The 27,253-nt window shown below is 57.0% G+C and overlaps 9 protein-coding genes across 9 annotated transcripts; 3 read left to right on the top strand and 6 right to left on the bottom strand.

Annotated features, from left to right (window-relative positions):
- Positions 1-1,894: 1,894 nt before the first annotated feature.
- UV8b_04916 (uncharacterized protein) lies at positions 1,895-4,234 on the bottom strand (the record flags this gene model as incomplete). The annotated part of the gene is made up of 3 exons (XM_043142414.1): positions 1,895-1,913; positions 2,031-4,083; positions 4,153-4,234. 3 exons carry the CDS (start codon positions 4,232-4,234, stop codon positions 1,895-1,897), a joined length of 2,154 nt encoding a protein of 717 aa, XP_042998348.1.
- Positions 4,235-6,185: 1,951 nt separating this feature from the next.
- On the bottom strand, positions 6,186-7,499 carry UV8b_04915 (uncharacterized protein; the record flags this gene model as incomplete). The annotated part of the gene is made up of 3 exons (XM_043142413.1): positions 6,186-6,572; positions 6,693-7,005; positions 7,147-7,499. The coding sequence occupies 3 exons, from the start codon at positions 7,497-7,499 to the stop codon at positions 6,186-6,188; spliced, it is 1,053 nt and encodes a 350-aa protein (XP_042998347.1).
- A 1,108-nt stretch (positions 7,500-8,607) lies between these two features.
- On the bottom strand, positions 8,608-10,141 carry UV8b_04914 (uncharacterized protein; the record flags this gene model as incomplete). Its single annotated transcript, XM_043142412.1, has 4 exons — positions 8,608-8,793; positions 8,888-9,197; positions 9,257-9,864; positions 10,007-10,141. 4 exons carry the CDS (start codon positions 10,139-10,141, stop codon positions 8,608-8,610), a joined length of 1,239 nt encoding a protein of 412 aa, XP_042998346.1.
- Positions 10,142-11,086: 945 nt separating this feature from the next.
- UV8b_04913 (uncharacterized protein) lies at positions 11,087-12,286 on the bottom strand (the record flags this gene model as incomplete). The annotated part of the gene is made up of 1 exon (XM_043142411.1): positions 11,087-12,286. The coding sequence occupies one exon, from the start codon at positions 12,284-12,286 to the stop codon at positions 11,087-11,089; it is 1,200 nt and encodes a 399-aa protein (XP_042998345.1).
- Positions 12,287-14,597: 2,311 nt separating this feature from the next.
- UV8b_04912 (uncharacterized protein) lies at positions 14,598-15,034 on the bottom strand (the record flags this gene model as incomplete). Its single annotated transcript, XM_043142410.1, has 2 exons — positions 14,598-14,751; positions 14,811-15,034. The coding sequence occupies 2 exons, from the start codon at positions 15,032-15,034 to the stop codon at positions 14,598-14,600; spliced, it is 378 nt and encodes a 125-aa protein (XP_042998344.1).
- Positions 15,035-16,812: 1,778 nt separating this feature from the next.
- UV8b_04911 (uncharacterized protein) lies at positions 16,813-17,193 on the top strand (the record flags this gene model as incomplete). Its single annotated transcript, XM_043142409.1, has 1 exon — positions 16,813-17,193. The coding sequence occupies one exon, from the start codon at positions 16,813-16,815 to the stop codon at positions 17,191-17,193; it is 381 nt and encodes a 126-aa protein (XP_042998343.1).
- A 395-nt stretch (positions 17,194-17,588) lies between these two features.
- On the top strand, positions 17,589-18,083 carry UV8b_04910 (uncharacterized protein; the record flags this gene model as incomplete). Its single annotated transcript, XM_043142408.1, has 1 exon — positions 17,589-18,083. One exon carries the CDS (start codon positions 17,589-17,591, stop codon positions 18,081-18,083), a length of 495 nt encoding a protein of 164 aa, XP_042998342.1.
- A 664-nt stretch (positions 18,084-18,747) lies between these two features.
- On the bottom strand, positions 18,748-21,995 carry UV8b_04909 (uncharacterized protein; the record flags this gene model as incomplete). Its single annotated transcript, XM_043142407.1, has 3 exons — positions 18,748-18,872; positions 18,941-21,861; positions 21,979-21,995. 3 exons carry the CDS (start codon positions 21,993-21,995, stop codon positions 18,748-18,750), a joined length of 3,063 nt encoding a protein of 1,020 aa, XP_042998341.1.
- A 1,378-nt stretch (positions 21,996-23,373) lies between these two features.
- UV8b_04908 (uncharacterized protein) lies at positions 23,374-24,405 on the top strand (the record flags this gene model as incomplete). The annotated part of the gene is made up of 3 exons (XM_043142406.1): positions 23,374-23,512; positions 23,591-24,092; positions 24,171-24,405. The coding sequence occupies 3 exons, from the start codon at positions 23,374-23,376 to the stop codon at positions 24,403-24,405; spliced, it is 876 nt and encodes a 291-aa protein (XP_042998340.1).
- Positions 24,406-27,253: the final 2,848 nt, after the last annotated feature.

Here is a 27,253-nt window from a genome sequence, read left to right as displayed (position 1 = left end):
AGAGCGGCAAGCGTCGTCGTGATGCTGCAGCAAGTGGAACCTATTACCTACAAGCGCGGGAAGAGGAAGCTGGGGGGGGGGGGGGGGGGGGGGGGGAAGGGTTTACTTTCAGGGATCATGACTAGTTACGGGGCCCTATCATGATGTAGATTTCAGCGAGTCGCGCGAGCCTTGGCATGCACGTGAGGACGACACGGCCGTGGCCCGTGGTTGCTCTGGCGACTGAGTCGTCCTGATTGCGTTTTTTTGCCGCTAATATTGCACATAAAGCCCTCAAGACGCTGCTAGTCCTGAATTGCAGTAATTGCATCTTCATATATAAAACATCCACACTCAATTTGAGATGAAGGTATAACGTAGGATATCGGAGGCGCTCCTGAGGCCATTATGCGGCCAAAAGTCGTGATACTACATATGTAAGCGTTGGGTGGTGTAGCAAGGAGAAATATGTAGTAGAGCCAAAAAAGGCGAAAAAAGCTGCCATGCATGTATGTAGCTGCTTGTGGAAAAAATGTGTGCGCAGGTATGCAATCCGTTTCAGGATTAGCGTCATGTCATTGCATGGATGCGAAATCCTTCCTTGCATCTTCTGCTACTCAGGCGAGCCGGCTTGGCAAAGAAAACACCGCGCGATAAAGACGCACCCAGAGGCCCCTCGGCCCGGCCCGCTCTCTCGCCGCCCGCCGCCACGACGAATCGGAAGCTCCCTGCCCCCGCCCTCCGCCCCCGGCCCCCGCTCTTCCCGGCTGCTTCCGTCCCGTCGGCAACCCCGCGCTGCTTGGTGCCTGTCCAACCCCGGGTCCGCCGTCGCACCCGCTTTTTTTGCGTGCGCGCGTGGGCAAAAAAGCCACTGTCCCCGGGGTCGCGTGGTGGTGAAGAACGGAGGCTGATGGACGATTTGGCGACGCAGGGACGCAGGGACGCACAGACGCACACGGTGGCTTTGTTTGGATATCAGCACTCGAGGTAAAGCGGCTGGCGTCTAGGAAAGCATGGTCGACTCGCTCTGCCCGGACTCTCGACGCAGGGTGCTGGCTGTCTCAAGTCTCCTAGCCCTCGACATGAGCGCTGGTCTGGCCCCGAGTCCCAGCCGACCCATCAATGCGTTATGCAGCTAACTGTTGAGGACATGGTCCATGGCAGCAGCCGCCAGCATAACAACCCGGCCCACGTCGTAATGGCAAATCTCCGTCGCATAACAGCAAATCATATGCAGTATCCCGGCCGCTCGCATCACAAGTACAACAAAACATCGCCCAGCAGAAAGCGCATGCAGTATAAACAAACGCCGCCCAACGGCCGCCACGCACAGCTCAAGGATTCGTAGCCCACGGCAAGTACCCCACACCCGTCGCGCCACTCCCGGCGATCGGTAGTTGGCTGGTTGCTTGATTCTGCCAGTCGTCATATGCTTGTATTGAAGATTAAGCCATGCTTGTCTCAAAGATTAAGCCCTGCTTTTCTCGGAGATTAAGCCATGCATGTCTCAAAGTCTAAGCCCTGCTTTTCTCGAAGCTTAAGCCATGAAAGTCTCCAAGATTAAGCCCTGCTTTTCTCGGAGATCAAGCCCGTGCTGATAAGCCCCTGCTTATCTCCCAAGAGTAAGCCATGCATGTCCCAAGTAGAAGCAATCATACGACGAAGCTGCGAAATCCATCGATTATCTGATAGCATCTTGCCACTAGGGTAGTAACCGTGGTAATTCTAGCCAAGATTGGGAAGAAGACTGGTTCTTTTTCATCGTCTTCCTGACAAAGCCAGCCACGACTACGCTGCGCCTCGGATCCACGCGCGGAGGCGCAAGCAAACAACCCCCGAGGCTGGGGCGCCCGAGAAGCCAAGCTCGGCTGCGGCTGGCCGGAATGGTTCGCCCATCTCCTTGCGCGCATTGTCTCTAGTCGACCTTGATGGCGCTGGAAGCAAGTCCACGTCAGCTTGCAAGGATCAAAGAGAGAAGAAAAAAAAAAAAAAGAAAAAAAAGAGAGAGAGAGAACGGAGAAAGGCAGCGGGATTCGGCCCAACCAACTCACCCGTAGATTCGTCGCACAAAGGCATAGGCGCTCAGGAACCCAATCGTCCCCGTCAGCAGCCCGTACACGCAGCACGCCATGAAGCTGTAGCTGAAGAACAGCATGCTGCTGACGAAGCCGCCAATGTGCAGCTTGAAGACGTAGTACCAGACGCTGTAGGCAAACACCCACAGGCTGCTGCCGCCGCCGACCAGGAACGACTGCCACCACCAGTCGTGGTTCTCGGTGCACAGCTGCACGTAAACCGTCACCACCGTCACCTCGGCAATCGTGACGGCCAGGATGGCCGAGACGACCGCCAGGAACCCAAACACGTAGTAGTACCCGCTCTTGTCCTGCCACACCGACTGCAACACAAAGACGAGCTCGATGAACATGACCGCAAAGGGAATCAGCCCGGCCACCAGCACCGACGGCAGCGGCTCGAGGTACCACGCTCGCCGGGGCACCGGCCGCGCCGCCGGCGCCGTCCTTGTCGGGTGCTCCCACGCCCCCGCCCTGGCGAAGCCGTAGTACGACCCGGCCAGCACCAGGGGCACCTGGATGCACAGCCAGAGCAGCGTCATGACCACCAGCGTCCCAAACGGGATCGCCGTGCTGGATGCCTGGGCCCAGACGAACAGGTTCAGGACAAACACCAGGCCAAAGGCCAGCCCCGGGAACAGCAGGGCCGTCACCAGGGCGTTGGCCCTGTAGTCCCTGCCGTCGAAGCTCTTGAACACCCGCGCCGAATAGTAGCCGGAAAACAGGCCGGCAAAGACGAAGAGCCCCACCCCGACGCTGATGAAGCCGCCGCGGAAGCTGGGGTTCAGGACCCCCAGCGCGCTCAGCAGCACCAAGCCCGCCGCCATGAACATCAGCTGCATCCCCGAGCCGACGACGGGCGCCAGCAGGTTGCCGCGCCGGGGCGTCCGGAAAACGTCGGCGTGGAGCAGTTTCCATCCCGTCACGTCCTCCAGGGCCTCGTCGTCGGAAGACGCGTCGGCGTCCTTGGTCGCGTCGTCGCCGGCCCCGGCCTGTTCAAGCAGGCCGGCAGCCTTCTTCTCCCCGGGCGTGCGCTTGCCGGATGGCTGCTTCCGCTTCGACCGCAGCCCGCCATCTTCTGCCGCGGCATCCATGTAGCCCTTGATGTCTGAGCGTACCGTCCTGGCAACTATGATCATGACGATGCCGGTGAGCAGTCCGCAAATTATCAGCGAGTTGACAATGGCCAGCCAGTGGATGCGAGAGCTCTCCTCCTGGTTGACAAAGTACAAATCCCAGCGGCGGGACCATTCGACGCTGTTGTCCTCGCGAAAGTACACCGCGTACGTGTAAGGAATGGTCATTGTCCCACCGGCCACGTCCTTGGCCGCTTCCGAAGAATCGGCGTGTTTGGGCGCGGCAGCCGCCGACTTGTTGGCAGCCATGTGAAGCTCGAATGCCCCGTCAACGTTTTGGACGTCTACGGGACATCCTTGACTGTCCCGCCTGTTGGCGCTGCCGATGCTCTTGGGGTAGACCTCGAAGCCGACAATGATCCTTTCGCCCCGTTCGCCAGCACGTCCAGCCGCGGAGCGGTATCGAATGACAATCGTGTGATGATTATAAAGGTAGTAGTGCATCTTGCCCGTCCTTGGCGAGACCTCGGTGTACCCAAGCTTGAACCCAGCGGCGTAGTATTTTTTCGTCTTGTCGACGGTGACGAAGCTGGTGGCGCCAGGCAGGTTGTCTACGATCCACTCGGCTACGTAGCCATCCCGGACCAGTTCCTTGGCGCGTTCCAACTCACTGGGCGATATTTGCTTGTTGCAGAGAGTTTGACAGGGCTTGTCCTGGCCCATGACCAGCTCGATATCCGAGGCCATGATTCTATCCCCTCGGAGGACCTCGCCCAGGTTCAAGGAGATGCTTTGACCACTCAGCAGGCCTGTGCCAGGTTTGTGACGACCGGTTGGCGGGCACACAAAAGGTAGAGGGTAGTACGCATATTGCAGCTGTGTGTTGTCGGAGTAGATCTTGTTGACCATGAGGGGGATATGCTGTTCCGGTTTATAGCTCTTGACCGACCATCCTGGCAGCAGTCAGTACCCTGGGCAGGAAGAGGCGCCAGCTGGCCGTTTTGACTAGGTGTCTTGGTTACCTGGGATGTAAAAAGCATCGGATGGGGAGAAGAATGCGAGGAAAAGCAGGCCAGCGAGGCGAATCTTGCCCTCCCACATCATCTTGGCTGAGACGATGGCGGGCTGCGGCTTCGTGTCTCTTGGCTAATCCAAGGCCGATGTTGTAGGAAAACGATCGACGGTCGCGGGTAGTGGCCGGAGTACTCGGGCTCGATGCTCGTGGAAACTCGAGGGCTAGCCGGATCGACAGGCAATCACGGGGCAGTTGTTCGCTTGGATGGCGATGGCAAAGATTCGTCCGAGGGACAGGCCAACCCACGGCAGATGCGAGCGAGCCTTGTTATCGGTGTCGGGCCCGACCAGCAGGGAATGAATGAATTCAGAGGTGGGAACGAGAGGAATCGGCACCGAGAGCCATGCCAGGAACCCGCGATGAACGAGAGCGCCGGAAGAGCTTTGTGCAGTCGAGGTCAAGCGACTGGAATGCAAGTGAGCGCACCACCGACTCCGGAGTTAGCCGGGCACCACCGTCTGACGCGCAGGAATTTGGACTTGGCGTGGGCTTTGCCGAGCCGAGGCCAAACCAAACAGCCGACAGCAGTCAGTTGTTTTCGAAGGGGTCGGGGTCGCTGGGCGGCGCCTAGCACAGCAAGGGAGGATTGTGTGATGCTTTTCAATTTTGATGCGGAGGGAGTGGGGCAAGAAGGCGAGAGGCGAGAGGCAAAGATGGGAGACGCAAGATGGGAGATGGGAGATGCCAGATGCCAAAGTCTTTCGGCAGAAAAGGGGGCCAGAGTTAACACTTACACTTGGGCGACGGCGCGTCTCTCTTGTATGTAGCTTCAAATTTATTATCTGGAAGCAGCAAGCAGCAAGAAGCAAGCAGCAAGAAGTAAGTAGTAAGTAGTAAGTATAAGTACAAGCATATGCACAAGCACATGCACATGCACATGCACGCCCACAGCTGCAACAAGTACCAGACTGTACTTGCATTGGGGTAGTGGGTATTCCGCGCTCCGTGCTCTGTACAACCAACCAATCCTGAGGGAGAGCAATCCTGACGGAGAGGGGCTGCCGCCACACTGGCACACATGTTTCGTTCCACTTTGATCGAGTCCCCCCACCTATGGGGGCCAAATCACCAAGCCATAACTCCGTACGGAGTTACAGAGAACGGAGCAGCAGTTCACGGGTTACAACGCCAGACTCATTTTTCCAAGGCAGGAGATGCGGAATAACAGCGAAAATTCAACTTCATAGCCCGGGGGGTGGCCTGGGGTCTGGGGCCTCGAGGCCTCGTGGAAACAGCTGGCTGCGTCTGGTCACACCCCCCGCTACCAGAGGTTACTTGCAGCGGCACTGCTGCAGCCAAACAGGCAACCTGCTCCGGCACCGGCCAGGCACCTTCCATGTTGTGAAACTGAGGTCTGCATGTGGTTAGCGACATCGGAGGCCCCGTCAGGCCAGGTCCAGTCAATTGCAGTGCGTGGTGCCACGCTGGCCCGAAGCCCCCCTGCGGGCATCAAATCGGTTCATGCCGATGTCGGCTCTGGTCCATCCGCCTGCTGCAGTTGGCGTCCACATGTTGGGCAACCATTGCATTCAAATAGCCACGCACAACTGCAGCAGGATCCGTCGAATACGACTGCCTGCATCTGCATCTGCCTCTGCATCTCCATTGCATCCGCCTGGTCTTGACCAGTCTTAGCAAGATGAATGCCCAAACGGGCCAAGTTGGACGCCTTGCTGGCTTTCGCCCATTGTTCGTCAGTCATACCTCCCCAACCCCGAAACAAACAGAGAGAGGCTGGATACGCCAGCACCATCAACCACCCAATCCCAAGACACCAATCGACTTCCATGGACCTCCCAAGCCCTAATGGCTGGCGTCCGCTCTCACAGCGCCCGAATCTCATCGTACCTCGGAAGCATGACAGCCCGCGCCGAGCATCGCCGTCATCACCCTCCTCACTCGGGTCGTTCTCCGCAACTCGCGCTCTCGAAGCTGCGCAAATCCCCCATGCCGCGGTTCGTTCATCATGTCGACGCCGATTTAAGCGGAACCGCCAGCGATATTGTCGTCTTGGTCGGTCCGACAGCGAGGCTGAGATGCACCGTGTTGGTACGGGAGACAGAGACATGAATCAAAGGTTGGCAGGAATATCCTTCTGCTGGACAAGGGCATGTCGAACAGCACCTCGATAATTGCCCGTCGTCGCACACGACATTTCTCGCTCTTCTTCCTGCCGGCGTCGTCGGAGCGACTCGTTCCCGGCTCGTCCTCATCCAGCATGCCCGAGCTTGAATAGCCCGAGTCGCGACGGCCCGACACGTCGCACATTTGCCAGTCAACCTTGTCCAGGTCTCTCTGTTGTTGTAGTTGAATAGGACGTTGGTCGCAGTGTAGCTCAACGACGGGTTCGGCGCGTTCGTGGCTCGACTACCCAGGTTCGACAGCAGATCCGTCGGAGCTGCCCCGAAAAAAGTCGACGAGACGATTTTCCCAAACACTAATGAGTTGATTCTGGGAGTGCAGCTCTCCGACTCAGCCGGCTCAAACTCGAGGGCGATGCGCGCCACGGAGCTGGCCGCTCTGTGACCGTCGGCGGACGGCATGACGCCATTGGGCTGGCTGGCCGGCCGTGACGGCCAACTTGCCAGCCTTGGCCGAGAAGAGGGTTCTCCGCACGGTTTTGCTCCGAGTCATGCCGTAACGCTCGTCTCTGCGCGTGTTGTCCAGAGGCGCCTCCTCTGGAAGCGACGGGAGCACCTTGAGCATGTGGTGACCGTCCATGATCCTCTGCAGAGCAGCGCATGGCTCGGTGGCTTTGCCATGGGCCCCGGCCTTGACCCAAGTATTCAACCCGAGCCATCTGGGGTGCTTGGTCGCTCAGAAGCCGACGGTTGGCGGTAGCCGCGGGTGGAAATCCTTGACGGCTGGGGAGGAGCAGTGGTGATTGCAAGCTCCAATGGTAAGCTGATGCGGTATGACGAAGTGGAACGGAACGGCCTACGTCTTGCCGGCAGCAAACACCTTGTTCTCGGGCAAGCTAGCCCTGTCGATGGGCATTCGCAGCTTCATTAAGGGCCGGAATGAGTGAGGCGGGCACTGCTGAACGAGATCCAGGCGAGTGGCGGCAATGCCAGACAAGGGTGATGTCGAAACCATCAAACCGCGTGTCCTTTTGCGTCTCGAAAACGGCACGGCCCGAGACCGTGGACCCCGAGGTGTAGACGTTGGAGCTGAAGTGCCGGTCCGGTCAATGTCGATGCTGATGCAGTCGGGTCTCAGTCGGGTCTCTGATGAGCAGGGGTTTTGAAGGCCCGATGCGCTGCGGCCGTCGCCAGGGCTTGCGAGGATGGCCATTGCATCTAAGTACTGGAGCCGGGCGGCCGGGATGCAAAGCTGCGGCTTGACGGGAAAGACGGGGGAGGAGGGCAGCTCCAGAGGTGACGATTAGTTTCCACAGTCGAGACGATGGCTCAAGATTGCGTCTGCAAAAATTCAAGGGCGAGGCGTGAAGCAGCCTGAAGCAGCCTGAAGCGAATTGTTCAATAGACCTTGTGAGAAAAGGGCGGCAGACCAAGACGCCGGCCAGTAGAGGATCCTTGGCACCAGTCTGCAAAGCACGTGACGTGACGCAGATAGGCTTCCCCCCCCCCCCCCGCCCCTCCATGAGAAGCTCCTTCTCCTCCTTCTCGCCCGCCCTCTCTGCGCGCAGCTTCACTACCCGAACCCGACCCCGAACCTGAACCCGAACCTGAACCTGTGCCTTGCGCGAGCCTAGCCGACGGCAAAACGTCCTGCCAGTACTGCCGTGCAAAATTCGCTTTTGCTACGGTGCCATGATCGTCGCGCACCATGCATGCACCATGTGCCGGCCTGGGTTAGCGCTGCCTCGCCGCCCCGACTTGCCCCCGACTTGCCAAAGTGATCGGCCCACAACGACTCCAAGCGAATCTACGCACGGCCAAGTCGGTCGGTAGGCTCGCAGGGCAGGGCGGCGCGCACAGTTGTCGTGGCAATCACCCTCCCTGCCGAGCGCGCCGCGCCGCGCCGTACACGAAACGTGGTGTCAGACATTGCCAGTCGGCCGTCCTGGGAACCGGCCTGTGGGCTTGAAAAGAAATCGACCCCATCACGAGCCTTTGCGTCTTTGCCGCTTTTGTGCTATTTCTCGTATTGGCCGTCGGCCGCTCGTTGTCTGTATTTATCATCGCTCAAGACGTGCCAGACTCTGAAACCCATCGACGGCATGGCGGCATGGCGGTATGGCCGCGTCGTCGCAAAGACTCCCGTTGACCGTTGCTGCATCCAAACTCAGACGGGATTCACACCACACATTTGACACCGTTTCCAACATACACGCCCATTGGACAGATCCCTCCGTTACCGTTGCCCAAGTCCAAAGTGCGGCGTCCGCGGCTCGCAAGACCACCCGGCAGTCTTGCGTTACCTGACCTGATCCCCTCACTCAATCATGCCACGAGATGTACAGCATCACACCAGCACCCACCGCCAATGCCGTAAACTGGACCAGCGTCTTGCGCAACTCGGCCGTCTTGTTGGGCCCCGTCTCAAGAAGTTCCGGCACCACGGCGACTGTGCCGACGTAGAGAAAGGTGCCGGCCGTGAAGGGCAGTAACATGTCGCCCCATGACTGTTTTTTTTGTTTGCCCCGTCCCGCTTGACCATTAGCCACTTCTTCCCCTTGCCTCTGGACCAGGGGCTATGCGAAAGCCGAAAGCACTCACCAAACTAGTTCCCCAGAGGCCGCCATTCCTCGGCATTCCCGCTTCGCCCCCCTCGGAAGACGCGCCCCCAAGCTCCTGCACGGCGATCCCAATCAAGGTGCCGAGGAGTGCGCCGATGGCCGTGACGAACTGCGACGCCATGGCTGCTCGTTTCGAGAAACCAGACTGCACGAGCAGCGCGAAATCGCCCACCTCGTGGGGGATCTCGTGGAAGAAGACAGCAACGGTTGTGGTGGCGCCAATCGTAGGAGAGGCGTAGAAGCTGGCCGACATGGCCAGACCATCAGTGATGTTGTGGGTAAAGTCGGCGCTGTTGGCGACCTCGTCAGCAGGATTCCCTCCCTCTGTCTCGAGCAGAGGACGGCTTACATGAGGTTCAAATACCCCCCCAGTTTGACGCTGGGGTTCGCCTCCTTTCCCTTCTGCTCCGCCGCAGCGTGCCCGTCTTCCTTCCCCTTGCCCCTTTTCCTAGACCTGACCTCGCCATTGCCATCGACTCCCGTCGAAACAGCCTTGGCCTCATCCGCGGCGTGTCCGGCGTGTCCATGCGCGTGATCGTGACCGGCACCACCCGTAGCGATTCTCAGCCCCTTATCCATGGCCACAAAAGTCATGAACCCGACGAGGATGGCCAGCCCCAGAACCAGATTCCTGTTGGGCTCAACCAGCACGAACTTGACCCGGTCGGCCTCGTCCTCACCCAAGAATATCTCGGGAAGCAGGTGGAAGAGCGTGTCGCCCAGCAGCCCTCCCACTGCGAAAGCAACCATGACACTGAGCGACGACGGGTCAATGTTGGTAGGGCACAGGGCGAGCAGAAAATTCGGCGGTCCGGATATATACAGCGTGGCGAGGAGGGCGTTCACGGCCGGAGAACCGGGGAAGAGGGTTGCGAAGAGGCGCGTTGTGAGGGTCGACGGAGCTGCCGCATGGTGGGCGTGCTTGGCGGAGGAGAGATGTTGGACGATGGGGCACGTCTGCAGACAAGGCAAGCGATTAATATTCTTCTTTTTCTTCTTCTTCTTCTTCTTCTTCCCCCCCCCCCCGGCCCCCGGTTTCCTGTCTGCTGGCGCCAAAGGGCGAGGCTGTGCTCGGGACAACGGAAAGGGGTCATCATACCTGCAACCGCTCGTCGACTTCCTGCAGACTCATGGCCTCGAACGTCGTGGCTCCCGCGACATTATGCGTCGAGGATATCACGCTGGCCGTTAGGGCAAGGAGAAAAGCCACGGCTGAGATTCGCACGCGCAGCATGCTTGGAAAACTCCCAAGGTTCCCTTTCAAGAGAATCTAGGAAGGAGCGGGGCATAGAAAGCAGTCGCCAAGGACAGTCAGAGGTTGTTGGACCCGAGTACTAATAAGGTAGGCAAGTTGTAGCGCGGGAATCGAGTCAAGCTGGAAGCGGACTAAGATTTTTAGCCCCCGCCCCCTTATGGCCGGCCACCCGAGCCTCCGTTAGCCTGGTGCCTGATTTAGTAGGCACGAGACGAATGTACCTACATACCTCCTAATGTAGGAGCTAGGTGAGCTAGGTACCTACCGGGACGGGTGGGTCAAGAGGAGAGGTAGGTATGTATAACAGAGGAAGGTACCTGGGTACCCAGCTACTCCCGTACTCACGGAGCAACCGTACTCCGTACATATAGCCTTGGTCAGCAGACTGCCATTTACAGCCGTTGATCCAAGCGATCGGAATCATACGCATCTCTTTGACCCTAAGACATCGACTTTTACCAGTGTCAGTAGCTTGTACATACTACGTACCGCCGAGTGGATGTGCCCAGCTACCTCCTGTGAGTTGGCCTGGTTATAGAGTGGGATGCGTCGGCAAAACGGCGCCGCTTGGTTGCAGAGCGGATAGGAAAGTGGGTAGGAAAGTATATATACGAAGATAAATACTCCCTCCGTAGGTGCGAGGCTATTGAGAGTCACGCATAAAGGCTGCGTGGGGCAATTATCAATTATGTGCTTCCTTTAGAGCGTCTATACAGCTATAATAATCACCAAAGTCTATCCAGTCATGCTCTTTACCCTAATCCGCGTTATATACGTCACATGCAACAAGACCAAAGACATCTCTGTTCTCAGACCCAGCTTCTCCGCTTTTTTGTCGTCAAAATAGCATTGATATAAATATATAAATATATATATATGTGTGTGTCGATTATTCTCAAAAGGCATCCGATCCGTTCGGCCGTTTTACAAGGCGGCAGCGGCAAGGACGACGCCCGCAGCGACACCGGCCATCATGTTCAGACGGCTTGCAGCATTGGTGGGAACGGTCACGACACCCGTGGTGCCGCTAGGGGCCGTGGGAGCGACCGACCCGCTGGCAGCGCCGCGAGCTGTGGTTTGGGTGGCGTTGGAAGGAGCCGTGGTGGCGGGGATTTGAGCGCCAGTAGAAGCGGGAGCAGAGCTTTGGCCGGGCTTGCTGGGGTTGGCCGAGGTCTGATTCTTGTACCCGTCGCACGAGAGATCATACAGAGGTTTGGTGGTAAGAGTAGATCCGATGACGCCAAAGGAAGGGCTGGGGGTGGTGGGGGCGCTGTCCTGCAAAGTGTACCACCAGACATTGACATTTCCAAACATGGGGCATCCGACCTGTCGCCAGTAGGTCTGGGCAGCATCGATACCAGGAACGGCGCTATTTTCCGTGGGGCCGCTCACAGGCCAGCCAGTCTCGGCAATGAAGATGGGAAGGTCCCCGGTGGCGCTCTTGGTGTTGTCAATGGCGGCCTGGAAGAGCTTGGCGGCATTCTCCAGGCCGTTGGGCTTTTGGTTTTCAAAGTAAGGGTACGCATCCATGCCGACAAAGTCAATGGCGTCAATGACGGGCTTGTTGGTTGCATTGGCGTACGCGGTCCAAGTATCGACATGGCCGATGGGGGCTTTTTCCAAGCAAGACCCCTTGATGGTGTCGCGCACTAGCTTGATGTAGCTGACAAGGGTGTCGGGAGAGGCGCCAGGATCGGGCGAGTTCTTCATGCCGATGGGGGAGATGCGGTACAAATCTTCGCTGCCGACAGAAATACCAGCGACGAGCCCATCGAGCTGGCCGCAATACTGGACAATCGTCTTCTTGAGAGCGGCGACCTCCTTGTTGAAAGAATCCTGGCCCGCCGAAGCCCAGAGACCCAGCAGCAAGCTGGTCTTGGTCTTGATGGCGGCGGGAATGGCAGAGATGGGATCGCTGTCGCTGCCAGCTTGAATCATGGTGTACAGTCGGGCACTCGTGAAGCCCCCATTGGTTCCCTCGAGGCCAGCAGCAGTCTTGAATTCGGCTTCAAAATCCGACTGGACCTTGGGTGAGCGATCTGTGAAGGTAGAGCCGTAGTTGAAGCCCTGGAAAGCGGCACTGGCGCCCGAGATGGCCGCGGCCAGAGCGACGAGAGAAGGCATGGTAAGGGCGAGGGGGGACGAACGAAGCAAGAGAGTCGACGCCAAGATTGTCTTTTGTCCAAGGGGAAATCGACAACGATAAAACGAGGGGAATTGGAATTCGACTAGTTGTCACCAAAGCCAAAAGCGAAAACGAGAAAGAGAAGGGTGAAATCCGTCGCAAGCATGTCGAGAAGAGAAGGAGGAGAGAAGCGATGGCTGCTCGGGTGTGGAGGGATATAAGATAGTAAGATAGAAACGTTGTGGGTAAACAAGGAGAGCCATAAAGCTTGGTCCGTAGAGACAGACCCGCCACCACGGTGTTCGATTTCGATCACGAAAAGTATCCATATGCAGGCGCAGGGGTGGGGGTCCAGGGGGTGGGGCCAAGCGCTAGTGTTGGCAGGGGGGGCTCCACTTGCAAAGCAGGAACGACAAAGAAAAACATGAAACCATGGCGTGTCATTGGGCAGAGCGTCATTGGGCAGAGCGTCATTGGGCAGTGCAGGTGGGGTACGGCTTATTTCTCGCTGTTTCTTTCCTTCAGCGGCGGGCGGCAAGGCGGCGTCTGGTGTCTCGTTGGGAGAAAGTGGGAAGGAGAGGCCAACAGAGCAGAGCAGGTACCAGCGGGCACAAGGAAGGAGAGGCTACCTGTTGACGTGCGGTGCGGGCGCCATTCATGACGCCTGCAATGCTCACAGGCTCCCCCCTACGGAAGTACGGAGCAGGTATTGGGGTTGATGGACCGAGTTGGGCTTGGAAAACGTCCCCGTTGAGGCCATGCCTCTGCGGCTGTGCCATAGCGCAGGGTTGCCGAGGGGATGGGGGGGGGGGGGGGGGAAGCACCAGACGGAGTGCACGGAATGCGAGCCCTGGGTAGCGCTGGCCGCTTTAGCCCAGCGCCATTCCACCAAGTGTCCTCTTTTGGTTGGGATCGCTGACGACTTGACGAGGAGGATTGCGTGGAAGGGGAAATACGAAGGCTCCAATGAGAGCTTGACGTCAGAGCGGGTACATGCTGCATGTCAGGACATAGGTACCTAGGTACACAGACGCGGCGACCCACAACACCAGAACAGGCTACCAGAGTACAAAGCACCTGGCGTACCGAAGGCTTCAACACGGGCTCGTCCAAGACTGGGCATTCGCAGACGAAAACAAAGCTTCTAGATAGCAGTAGGAGAATTCGACAGATGCCGCGCGACATTTCCCAAATGAACAAAAGAAAAAGCAGAGAAAAGCAGAAACACAGTCAGAGAGACGGCTGTGTGTTGCAACAGCAGTTTATACGCGCGCAAGGGGCTGCGCCACCGCGACGATGCGATCCCACATGATTTGTGCGGGGCCAGCTGGGTCTGTCATGTGACGGAATCAGCGCATTTGCGTGGACATTATGGTTGTGACCGATCGGTCACGAGTGGCTGCCTGAGGTGCCTGAGGTGCCTGAGGTGCCTGCTCCTACCCGGGATAAAGGGTCCGAGTTCCTGATTTCCAAAAATAATTTACTCTCGGTATATCTCGACGTTTTGATCCTAGCTTTGATCCTAGCTTTTATTTTCTTTCTCATCTTCCCCTCGTATCGAGTGGGAGCACCCAACAACTGAGTTCTCCCCCCCCCGAGCCCTAGCTGGCTCGGCGAATCGTCTTGCTGTCGACCAAGCCAATCAGCGTCCCGACGATACGATTCCTTTTATTAGGCTATGTTTGCATGCAAGGCAGTTCCCCGGGCCTAGGAAGGCGGGCGGGCGGTGGGCTCTGGGCTCTGGGCTCTGACAACGTGCTGTGACTGACCCGCTGGCTTTTCCAATTCGCTCGCGTATTACGATCAAGAATCAAAAATACGAGAACAATACCTCCCAGCCATACGTTAGGTACATATCCTTGGACCCTGCCGCTGAGACAGGCGAATCCCACCTGCGACTGCAAAAAGGGGGCAAAATCCGACCGTAGAAAGGAGAGCAACCACAACGTTTCTTCCAAACCACTGGACGGTGCCTTTTGATGATGACTTCCGCTAGCTAAATGGTCGCCACACCAACCCACTAGTCCGATGGCTTGGACCCCGTCGTCAAGCCGTAACCGTCGAGGCCGAGGTCTCTTGTCTTGCTCGCCCGAATGGTTGTCGAATGGTTGTCTGACTGATTCCTTCAGCACCGGCAAAGACCGTCAACGTCAGCCCTCTGCTATTTGCCGCCGAGGAGGCTCCAAGCCTCCAAGCCCAACAAATCGGAGGAAACGGTACGGGGAATAATGCCGCGCTGGGAACCTTGCAGCCGGGGAACCTGGCAAGGCAACCCGGCGGGCTGTGATGACGCTGCCGCAGTGACCCTCTCTAGCTGTCACTCGCCGGCACAGGTGTGATTGCAGCAAGCATCCCGCATCTTTCTTGCCGAGTCCCCTTTGCGGCCGGATTCGTTCTCCACGCCGCTGGCAACGGGGATTTCCAGCCACTGGTTCTGCTGCTGGGACCGTTGAACCTGCTGGCCCTGCCGTAGTCGTCGGGTTTAGCTCCCCGATGTTCTCCGTACATTGTATTACTTGTTACTTGCACGGCTGCTGCTTACCGTTGTCGAAACCATGTCGCGCTGGAGACTGAGCAGGGGACATGTCGGACATGTCTCGCAGGTGGTGCAGCAGCTGGGTCCTGGAAACAGAGGGCCTTGTTGGCGATAACCGCCGCGAGTCGCCATTATCCATGGCATTGCTGCTGTGCTCAGGGCTCATTGGCATTCGGAGCGGCGACTCGGGCCTCAGTCGCCCACGAGGCATGTTGAAACGGGAAGCGCGCAAACGCAGGGTGTCGTGTTGATTGAGGCCGCCTAGCGCGTAGCTTTGTTGGTTCTCTTCTTATCTTCTTCTCCCCCCTTCCGACGGGATTTCGAATCGACGGACTGCAAGGCAGCTTCCAAGTCCGCAGACGCCGTCGAGAAATCCCATCCCGCCCCAGACGACGGCCCCCAAGTCCCTACGCTTCCGACGCGCCGAGCAGATATGCCCGTCTAGGCGTCCCGCAGGCCCGTCAAGAATCCTCGGCCCAACGTGAAGCGAAGCCTTGCCTCCCCGGCCGGCCAGTCAGCAAGCACAGCTGCACGTCTTACGCGCCCAAGCCTGAAGCTGCCACCGCGCTTTCCCTCCGTACAGGAAGGAATCCGGTTCCCCCCCTCACTCGCCTCACCCGGGGCACTCTGGGGCAGCGAGATCGTTGTTGCCCACTCGCCCGTTGGAGGGTTTTGGCAACACGCCCTTGCTAATCGCAGCCGAAGCGCGCCTGCACAAACAGCGACTTGACCCCGAAGTGAGATGTGATGACGGCCCGCGGCGTATGCAGCATGGCGAAACGGGCTGCGTCGGACGCACGTACGAACTTGCTTTGCTTGTTCGGCATCCCCCAGCCTGTTTTGCAAGAGAGCCATTATTAACGCAACCTCCCCACGTTTTGACGTGTTGGGTGGCAGCGTTGACGGCATCTTCATCCCCCCCCCCCCCCCCCCTCCCCCGGTCGTTTGTTTCGAGACTCACCAGCGTCATTAGTTAGCAGAAGCGAGGTCGTTTTCGCCACGCTGCTTCCGGGACCAAGACTTACGGGGCGTCTCGGGTCGTCGAGCCGCATTCGGGGCCGATTCTGCTCGACGAGATGCCGATGCATAGGCTGGGGGGGAGGGGGCATCAGTGGCTCATCCCTCTGGGGTGCTGTTGCGGCAGCGCCAGACCAGGGGATGTGTGAAACAGGCTGTCTAGTTCGACGAGATGCCAAAAGTACCGTTGCCGTGCGGTGGTGCTGTGCATCTGCCAGACGCATGACGCTATTCTCGGCCGGGGCTGCCAAGTCGTAGCTTTTCGCGCCGCGATGCCTTCTGGTGTGGTGCTTGGCGATTCTGCCCCCTTGCAACTACGCATCCTGTTCTTGTTTTTTTTTTTTCCAACCTGGCCGAGAGTACCGATTTGTACCATTGGAGATGGAGCAAACAGACGGACAGAGCATTTCGTTGCGCACTCCTCAGCCGCACGTGCGCAAATAATGTCAACTCAACACCCCCCCCCTCCCCCATTGGTCAGGGTGGCTTCATCTTCGCCGGTCGAGATGCCGGGCCGGCTGCGTTTGCAAATGCCCCTGTTGGCCAGTTTGGTCGCCACGCATGTACATGCCCATCTCTCTCGGACATGGACCGGGACCAGGCATGGCGCCAAAACATGAGCAAAATAGGGCCTCGTTCAGCCAGCGTTGGGCGACCGTTGATATTTCACAGCACGAAGCGCCACTCAGCCAATCCATCCTCAAGAGGCCCGCTTGTCTGAGGGGTTAAGCTTATCCCATCTGCATCTCCGCATCTCCCAAAGGCCTGAGTGTCTCCCCTCCCCATGTCATCTGCATATATATGACTGGTCAACTACAACAACCCAAGGAATACATGACGGGAGGGCCCTCGAGCGGGATCATATCCAGCCGACGGCGTCAGGCCCAACCCCGCCCCCTCCCTATATGCCTGCCCGCCTGCCTGCCCGCCTGCCTGCCTGTCGCGCCAGTGAGGAATTGGAAACGCGACGGCATGCTCGGCATGCTCGGCATTCAAGGCCAAAAGGCAACTCGAATGCAGCACGTGCAGGACACCGCCGTCGCACAAGACATTAAACTGCGCGCGTTGCCGAGAGACGGGGAAGAGGTGGGAGAGGGGGCTCCTCCGTACAAGGCAGAGAATTACAAACAAGACACCTCCTCTAGACAGTCCATGTGCTCTTCTGGGAAATATTGCTTTCGCAGCAAATGCACAGCCTCCGACATGCTGTGCTTCCTCAGCTGGCCGCAATTCCCGGCCTCGGTCGGCGGCGCCAATACCACCCGTCATGACTCTGCCTCACAATCTGCAAGTCTTGCGGTTGCAAGGCTCGAGGGCGAGCGAAACCGCGACGCCGAGAGAAGTGAAAACTGAGAGCTTTCTGGGAATGGACCGTGCTGCTGTGGCAATCCTCCCGCAAAACCTGTTTTTCCACTCGACTCGTTAGCATCGGTTCCCTCTTTGAGGCCAACCCGTGGATGAGGAGGGGCGGCGCCGACATTCCACCTCTGGGGCTTCGCCCCCTTCGAGCTGACGTATGCCTCCAACAATGCATCAAACCAACTAGGAGGGCTCTCGCGTCTCGCCGACACCATATAAGCATATAAGGGGATACAGAGCCCGCAGCTTGAATGCATATCTGATCAAATCCCATATTCCCAGCACTTGCCCCTTGTCCGCCAATCCTCGCATCTTCTCTGACACCCATAGATACGCAGAGTGAAAAGTGACGCATCACAGAAGGAAAAAAAAAAAAAAAAAAAAACATCATGGATTCCCTCCAGCATGGACTGGGCCACGCCACCGGCCTCAAACCCGATGTCAACACCAAGGACGCCGGGGGTTCCGGCGGCAAAGACTTCTACCTCACCAACGGCAAGCACGTGGTGACCAAAGTCAAGGTATGGACCGACACGGGAAGCGGTGATTGGAAAGACAGGGACCTCGTCAAGGACATTGAAGTCACCTTTGACGACGGCATGACGGCCCACGTCACAGGCAATCAGACGGGCAACTCATCAGACCTGGAATTTGGCGAAAAGGAGAAAGTGGCGAGCATGGTCTTTCGGACCGGCGCCCGCGTCGACAAGGTCTATTTCAAGACAGACCTAGACAATGAGTTGTCCCAGGGCACGGAGAATGGGTCTCCCCACGACCAGAATGTGGGCAACGGCGTTCTTCTCGGGTTCCATGGCAGATGGGATGAAACCAACAAGGAACTCATTGCTCTAGGGTCCAGGTTCCAAGACAAGAACAAGAAATAAAGCGCGAACCACATCTCAGATTCGAAAGAGGGAGGGGGGGGGAGGGGAAAAGGAGGCAAGGGGCAGGTGGGCCGCGGCAGGTTTCGGTTGGGCAGGCAAGACAGCTCGACTGCAGTCCTCTCCTGAACAAGAGACATGGGGGCAATTCAACATTGCGCACCTTTGATAGTAGGTGGTCTTGACTAGCCAGAATGTAGGTAGCCTTGCAATCGGATCATGAGAATCGCTCCGATGCCGTCGTCCTTGTCGTCGGGCGTGAAGTCCGAGTTTTCGCGTGTCGGCAAGCGGAACAAGGGCGGCATTGGCTTGTCTCGTCCATCACGAACGGAGGGGTACGGAGTACCAGCACACCAGTCAACTGTATCAGGGCATGGCCGAGTGAGTGCTCGGCAAATACGCCGATTGTGTCGCAGATGAGAGTGCTCCTCATCTTCAAAGGCGAAAGACCTAGAACCTTGATCTGCCTCGATCAGCTCGCTGTCGTCTCAAGCCCCCCGGTTGCTGAGTCATCTCGAGATATAGTCCGTACAGGCCATATAAACAAGCATGCATGTGTCCTGTCGTGCCTGGCATAAGATGCAGGACCCTGGTCAGTTGGTGGTTGGTGTCGCTCATAAAATCCATCCATCCAAATGATCAATGCATCAGCATCAGTAAACATCATTTACACGAATCCTCGAATGCCCTTCAGTCCTGAACACTTCTTCTCCTTCTTGGCTTTCCCCGACACCCCGCTGCCGTCGTCTTTGTTCTTGTCTCGTGGCTCTCTGCGCAGTCGCTGGAACCCCCCTGCTCCACGTGTTAGTTGCCGTCACTGGCCTTGCCTTGGCCTTTAAAAAAAAAACGAGCAAACGTACCAAGGTGTCGCTGATCTGGAGCTGTGGGATTCGGCGTAGATCCGGGCCCCTCACCACCCTGTCTGCTTTTGCTGCTGACTTGCGCGAGAGCGCCACTGGTCACAGACCCTCCCGACTGTGAGCCGACCGAACAAGCCGTGTGATGGTGGTGTTGGTGGTGACCTGTGGCTTGGGCGTTGGACAGCGCTTTGTGAGGTTGCGACTTGACCACCACTGGACTGCTCGGCAGTGATGATGGATGCTCGCCATCGGATGACGAAGGTCGTTGCTGTTGCGGGGGTGAACCAGGAGGGCGGGATGGCTTCGAGTCCGCCATCTGCTCCGACTGCATGTCCAGCAATGAGGATTGCAATACCGTGTACTTGCGCATCAGCAGCGAGTATTGTTTCTGTAGCTCGGCCTGCTTGGCTCGACTTGCTGCCAAAGCATCCTCCACCGCAATGTTTGCGTTGGCGCCGGGTCGCTCACGCTCATCCCGCGCCTCGGACAGTTGCGCCTGTAGGGCTTCGATTTGCGACTGAAACAGCTTCTTTGTGCGGGCTGCATCGTAGTCCAAAGCCGCCAGTTTCATCTCCAATCCCGCAACCTGATTCTCGACTTCGGCGGCTGAATGAATGGCGCTTTGTCGTTCGAGCTCCCTCGCCTGGTGGTCTCTTTCGGATCGCCTGAGCCTTTCCACCTCGGCTTTGAGCGACTCTACCTGAGTGCCGTCCATCGCGAGCGACTGCATATTTTGCTGCAGGGTTAATTCTTTGACTTCGGCGTCGCAGAGGAGCTTTCGGAGTTTTTCGCACTCCTGTTTCCTCTCCTGCAGCTCCTTCTGCAACGCCTCCAAGTCTGCGTGTGTCCTTTTGGATTCCTCCCGCAACGCCTTGAACTTGTTGGCCAGGTCGGCCTCCCACTTTTTGGCCATGGCGCGACTCTTCTCGGACTCCTTCTTGGCCTGCATCTCGGACTTCTTAGCCTCCTCGAATCGGCTCTTGAGGTTACGGTTCATCATGATGAGGTTTTGCGTCTCCGCTTCGGTGGCGGCCTCTGCCATCTGCTTGCGACGGAGGTCACCGATATGCGCCATGTGCTGTTGCTTGAGATAACGTTCAAAACTCAGGTCGTTTTGCAAAATCAGGATTTGCTTTTGCAGATTCGACACCTGGCTAGGCATCTCCGACATGGCCGAGGGAGACTCGGACGACAGTTGAGCTGGGGGCATCGTGCAAGACGCGCAAACAGGAGCAGCCTGTTCGGCCGCAGAATCCTGGTGGCTCAGGGCAAGTGAAGGAACGCTGTCGTTGGCCAGAGATTGATGCAGCAGTCCTGACTTGATAGCCTTGTTGGATTGAATGAGATCCTGCAGTTGAGGGTGGGAGAGCGACGTCGTCAACGTCGGGCTATCTATGCCCGTCATGACCCGAGACCGACCATCTCCGGCAGAGCCGCGACGTGACGGTATGCTGGACTGTGAGCTTCGTCGGCGTACCATGGTTGTTGGAGTTGGATTGCTCGGCTCCGGGCCCGAGGCTGTCGGGTGTAAATTGCGCCAGCTGTCGTACTGGCCATCGGGGCCGCTCGACGGTGCATCATTGCCGGTCGGCTCGTTAAAAACGTGGCTGTCCAAGTTTGCGGCTGCGTGGTCTGCCATGGCAGTCCCCGGCAGTGGTGCAGCGCTTGGGTCGGCGAAATGGCGCATGTCCGTCTCCAAGCAAAGGCCCATGCACTCGGCAACCACTTCGGCTGCTTCGCTCTTGATCCAGCGACCAAGGTCAGTCTTCTCCGAGTCGATGGTAAGCGAGTAAAAGTTGGGGTGAAGGAGATGATTCCGTCCAAAAGTTTCGGATCGATGCCTCATCTCAGTCGGTTGAACCTCGAGTTGGTCGGCGTCGGCAGCGTTGGCGTGGCGCATGTATCTCTGTGGTTTGCGAATGTAGTCCATGAAATTGATGGGATACAGGCCGTACAGGATCGTGTAGTAGTTGCCAAGGCGGGGAACGATCAGATCGTCCACGTCGGGGTCGAATATTGCCAGTTCCCATCCCGGGGCGGGTTCAGTCCCCCCAGCGTCGCTATCAGGGCGTAGAGCCGGCCGCGAACGCTCCCGGTCCCAAAACAGGAGGCGGCCATAGATGTTGAACAGGGCTGGGAGGTGAGGCACCAAGGAGCTGGGCATGTGCGGAAGAAGCATTATGAGGGCCGTCAATGCGGCGGATATGACCGTGGTTGAGGTATCTTGCTGTAGGCAGGTCAGGAGATTGGCAAAGAATGACGTGTTGAGGACCTGATGCAAGTGCGGAGGTTGACCCTGGATGAAGTCGCAGAGAATCCTCAAAGCCGACTTTCGGTAGGCCTTTTTCACCAAGTAACTATCTATGACGCCGACAAGCTCGGTGGGGTGTTTCTTTCCAAAGTTGCACAGACCACGTCGGATGAGTCTCTCGTTGTTTTCGAAGCATCTGTCGCCACCGACCAAGGCCACGTAGAAGCGGGTGGCCCAGACTTCGAATAAGCGGTCGATGATGAGGCTGGCAGCAGAAGGACCACCAGCACATGTCGTCTGAAGCACGTCCATGTGGGTCACCATGTCCATGAGTGCGGCAACTGTTTCGTCGGCGACTTTTTGGTCCAAGTCTAGCCCATCCAGAAGACCTCTGAAGGCATCGAACCAAGGCATTATTCGCTGTGGTGTCTGCAAAACGGGTATCAGTCGTCGGAGAATGGCGATCCACGGGCCGGCAGTCACAGAGTCGTCCTTGATTCGCTTCTGGAACAAGGCGACCAGGCTCTCTTGAAGCTGATCTGCGGCGGCATCGTCATGTTCCTCGCGTCGTCGGGAGAAGGCGGCGATGGCTTCGACGAGAGAGTCGGGAAGGGGAAGAGAAGGGTCGCCGAGGAAGCCATTGATGGCCTTGAGAAGATCTTTCAGCGAGCTACAGCGTCAACAAGGGTCAGTCAAGAGAATGGATCGAACGAGAATCGAAACATGATGAAGGGGGTGACGAGGGTGATGGGGGGGGGGGGGGGGGCAAGAAGGACGCGAGACGTGCATAGGAGAGGCCATCATGAACCCGTCGTTCCAGCCACATGTGCGACGCAGCTCTGGTCGGCGGGTGTTTCGCCAGGGGAAGCAAGATGGAGTTGCTGGTGATCTGTGGCAAGGTCGAGACGATGGCCGGAGCCGGAGCTGTCAACCGGACTTGCAGCCGAACTTGCAGCCCCCAAAGCTCTTGAACGGCTCGGAGACAAATGGGGGCGGGCTTGGTCTGGTCGATGCGACGTGCCGTGAGCGGCGATGCGGCGATGCGGCGATGCGGCGATGCGGCGATGCCCGCGCCCCTCTGGGTGGGTGTACCGGCACGTGACCAAGCTCCAGGTTCATATGAGGCTTGGGGTCTACGGAGTACGGAGTAGACGGTGGACCGTGCGTGCCATTTGGCAGCTGGCTCCAGGCTGGGGATAACTTGGCTCCACCATAGCTGCCAATCGAGCCGGCGTCGACCAGACCACAGCTGACCCGTCTTGGGTTCCTACCGCTTTGGGGCCCCAGCACTCTGATGATCCGCGGTTTAGAGTTGACATGACACTTGGCTGGCAGATGGAATTGCAATTCTCAGAAGCATTTGCCGACACTGTCTTGATGGGTACGGAGTACGGTACATGCCTTGCGGTTGTGCTTGACGGCGAACCCAAGTCCCCTCCTGTGGCGGTCCCACCAGGGCAGTAGCGGCACCCCTCGTTACAGTACATATGTAGTCCGTATCGCGTGAGCAACCCAGGCAAAGTCGCCGTGGCCTCTGCTCTGGTGCTGACTCAGCTCCAGGGACCCCCGCCTCTTGATGATTACATCGTGTCTCGCTTCCCCGCGTTTGCATCCCTGCCCATGGCCACTAGCGTGCTGCCTAATGCAGCAGGCACCTTAGGTACCTACCTTAGGTATGTAGGATAGGTAGTAGGTACCTGTGTGTAGTGCGGAGTGCTGCATCCCGATGCCAAAAACACAGTCAATACCTGCTCGTTGCCTTTCCCACTCACCTCGACGGATGTACCACCCGAGACGGCCATCGACACCATGAAGACACACGCACACATATATACCTCTTGCTATACCTTCGTCTCGCCCCTCTTCTTCTCCTCCCTTTCCCCCCCTCTCTCCCCTCATCCAACTCATCCCAAACTATTCCAGCTCGTCCGACTCATCCGCTGGGCCATTGCCCCCATCAGCCCATCCTAGGCCTTCTTCCTCTACGACCCCTCGACAAGCGTCAATTTGTCAATTGTGAACTGTAGCTGACGTAGCTACCGCCACCTGCCATTTCCGCGTATCCGGTGCCGTTTCCAAAGTGCAAACTTCCATCATTCTTCGCCCTCGCGTTGACAACGCATCCTCAACGTTTACACAAGCCTCTCCCTCGTTCAATCTTTGCACGCTCAGAGTCGGCAAGATGGCTGCACACAAGACGTCCGCGGTGGCGGACGAACCAATTCACGTCCTGTTTGCCCTGCATCCCAAGTTTGACCTTCTCGACCTCTCCGGGCCATTAAAGGTCTTTACCACGGCTCTGCACGACGCCAAAGACCCCAGTGAGACGGCTTCCCCCTCCCCCACCCCCGAAATCCATCTTGGGTTTTTATCAAAGCTAACCCAAGGCGGCTGATCAGCTTCCCGGGCCTTCGAAGTGACACTGGCTGGCGGAGAGCCGCAGGTGCTTTCCGATCAAGATGTCATGGTTGGCTCCCAAATTTCCTTCAAAGACGCTCATGAACGCATCGAAGATTTTGACGTTCTTGCCATCCTCGGGGGCAATGTCGACGAGATCCTCGACAAAGAACAGGAGCCCCTCGGCCTCATCAACGACTTTGCCGAGCTCCAGAAGAAGGACCCAGCCCGTGAGCGCACTCTCTTCTCCGTGTGCACCGGCTCTCTGCTTCTGGCCAGGGAGAACATCCTGTCGGGTCTTTCTGCCACAACCCACCCCGACTACTTGACCAAGTTTGAGAATGTCTGCAGCGATGCCGCCACACGCAACCTGACGGAACGCACCGACGTGGTCGAGGACACCCGATACGTGGTCAACAATCTCCGCTTTGACCTGGGCGAGGAGGACGAAAATCCCTATGTCCGCCGCAAGTCGGAGGGCGGTCGTCGTCCGTCCAATGCCCGGTAAGTACCTCGATTGCGTGGATTGTGTGGATTTTGCTGCAGGTTTTTTTTTTTTTGCTGACGACAAACATCAAACAGAAAAGGAAGCATGTCCTTGAAGGGCTCCAACTCGCGCCGCGAGTCGATTGCTCGACGCGCAGCCATGCGCTTGGGGGGGCTACGGGTCATCACGTCTGGGGGAGCAAGCGCTGGCATTGACGCGGCCCTGTATCTCGTCAGCGCCTTGGTTGAGGATGAATGTGCGGCCGAGGTGGCCAGGCTCATGCAGTGGACCTGGAACAAGGGTGTTGTCGTCGACGGGCTCGACGTCTAGACGGCGGCTCGTGCCGGCCAGAGGTGCCGGCCAAACGTGCCGGCCAAACGTGCCGGCGACTCTGTTGGTTGCACCCCCGATTGCGGATTCCCGGTTCCCGACTCCCGATGAAACCGGGGTTAGTTCGCGACAGCGGTGCAACGGTGTAGCAAGATCAAGCCACGGCCTGTGCGGCCATGGTATACTATGTAACGTATTTCCAAGTTGAACCTGCTCCGGCGGCCAAGATGCTTCCATAACGTGACGTTGTTTCCTGTTTCCCTGCGTGGAAAGGAAGCTGCAAGAGGCTTATTAAGCCGCACCTGGTGTGGCGTCACGTTTCTGGTGCCATGTTTCCCATGTTTTCCATGTCATTTCGTGTCATTTCGTGTCATTTCGTGTCATTTCATGTCATTTCATGTCATTTCATGTTTAACAATACCCTGCATGCATTGTCGGTTCGTGCTCCAGCACTCTGCGTACAGTGTGGACTTGACTGTGAACAGTGGACTGGACTGTGCAAGGTGGGCACGGTGGACACGGTGGACACTGGTGGGGCCATGGACATCAATGGCTTAGTATGTTATGTATGTATCGGAATGTCGGTCAGTCGGTCAGTCAGCCAGTCAATCAGCGTACCTGTACCTGACTATATCCCTTTGCCTGTGTTAAGGTGCAGCTTTTGTAACGGACCAGGGTTTAAGCCAATAGAAAACCGTACATTAAAGGGTACATTAGCAGACTAGGTAATAGTATGATGGTGTAAGTACCGGCAATTTCCAGACTTGCAAAGAGCTACCTCGCACTTGTCGCACCTATAGGGCCCGGCACATAGCGCTGTGAGGCTATTCGCACTATATTAGGCTGTCAATTTAGCTGTGATGAGGGCAGATAGAAAAGGCGTTATTACTACGTTTTAGGATGTCACTTGTTGGCTCTATTAAAAATGACGGAATTCCTAGTATAAGGATTCTAGTGATAAAGGTTTGGTGACTAGGCCAGTTGCCAAGAGGATACCTAGTAGGTACTTGGCAAAGAGTGGGTCCGATACAGAAGCTGCACCTTAACACAGCCAAAGGGATGGCATACAGGGCCGCGGCACGCACACATAAAAAGGCCATGTCGTCAGATGCAGCCCTATCTGCCCTTTTCCTCCTTTCCCAGATAGTCACAATAGTCATTATCAAGGAAGAACCATACCTCTGATACGTGATACAGTAATCACATCAATGCCTTAGCATCCCGCGCGCGCCCTTCGTACAACTAGGACCCGAGTATATACCGATACTGATCAGGCCTAGGTCCCGGTTGTACGTAGGGCGCGCGCGGGATGCTAATATATCGATGTGATCACTGTATCACGTATCAGAGGTATGGTTCTTCCTTGATAATGACTATTGTGACTAGGGTCCTGAGCCAACTCAACACTGATCAGTGTCGGTATATACTCGGGTCCCAGTCCGTAGGGCGCGCGCGGGATGCTAAGGCATCGATATGATCACTGTATCACGTATTAAAGGTATGGTTCTTCCTTGATGATGACAGTATATACCGACACCGATCAGTAATGGTAACAGCACCACTCACAGGATATAGAGTACTGTCATCCTGCTTAGAAGGTTCACTACAGATCAGCAAGATACAACCTGGAAGAGGCGATTTCATGGAAATCGTGCTAATAAGGAAGACGAAGCGATCTATTTAGTCGACGGTCGAATAAATTCATTGACCAGAGGAATAAACTGCGAATGCTAATCGTTCCTCTCGTCTATTACGAACGATTTTTTATACCTAAATAGGTTGCCGCTGCAGACCTTCTAGGTTTAAATGAATCAACACAACCGCTGTCCCCTTTTACTAGGGCCGGATAGCAGCCGCTGAATTCCCCGGCTATCCTATCAAATTCGAATATAGCGGCAGGCTCTAATCGCTGCCGCTACCCTATTGAATTCGCCAATTCAAATATAGCGGCAGGCTTCTACCGCTGCCGCTAAATTATTCAATTCAGCCGATAAAACCTGATCAATTCTATCGCCCTTCTAGTCAACGTTGAATATAGCGGCAGGCTCCTTCCGCTGCCGCTATCCTATCCAGCCCGGCCGACCCGACCCGACCTACTATATCAGCCCTGTCAATATCCACTGTTGCGGCAGGCCCCTTACTGGCTGCCGCTGCCTCTGTCAATTGCTGGACCCTTCCCTCGGCCCTGTTAATAGAGATGCAGACTGCCAGAGGCTATTATATAGCTGCCACCATCTCTATCAACTATCGCGGCAGGCTCCTTCCGGCTGCCGCCAGCCCAGTCCGCCCGTCCTTGCCGACACGATATATCGGCTCTATCAATTGACTGCTGCGGCAGGCCCCTACCGGCTGCCGCTGCCGCAGTCCTCCTGATAATTAACCTTTGCAGTAGCTATTGCGGCAGGCCCTTGCTAGCTGCCGCTGCCTGGTTATGCCGACTAGAAGCTCGACCTTCTAATATCTCGCGGGGGCACAATAGCCCTCTTTTCCTGGTGCATCTAGTGGATTGATTTTACTGCTGCAGGATGCCTTTGCTATATTGCCTTTACTATTGCTTTTGCCATTACTTGCGCTATTTCCTTACTGGTGTGTATTTCTCTCTTTTGCGACGATTCCGGTGCTTTTTAAATAGCAAAAGATAAAGACTGCCAGTGTCGGAATCGTCGGTCACTCGGTCAGTCAGCCAGTCAATCAGCGCACCTGACTACATGGCATACGTGGCCGCGGCACGCACACATAAAACGGCCACATCGTCAGATGCAGCCCTATCTGCCCTTTTCCTCCTTTTCTAGATAGTCACAATAGTCATTATCAAGGAAGAATCATACCTTTGATACGTGATACAGTC

The sequence above is a fragment of the Ustilaginoidea virens genome, chromosome 4 (genome assembly GCF_000687475.1).
Source record: "Ustilaginoidea virens chromosome 4, complete sequence".
NCBI classification, from domain to species: domain Eukaryota; kingdom Fungi; phylum Ascomycota; class Sordariomycetes; order Hypocreales; family Clavicipitaceae; genus Ustilaginoidea; species Ustilaginoidea virens.
Note: the sequence above shows the minus strand (reverse complement) of the source record. Positions and strands in the feature narration are given on the sequence as shown.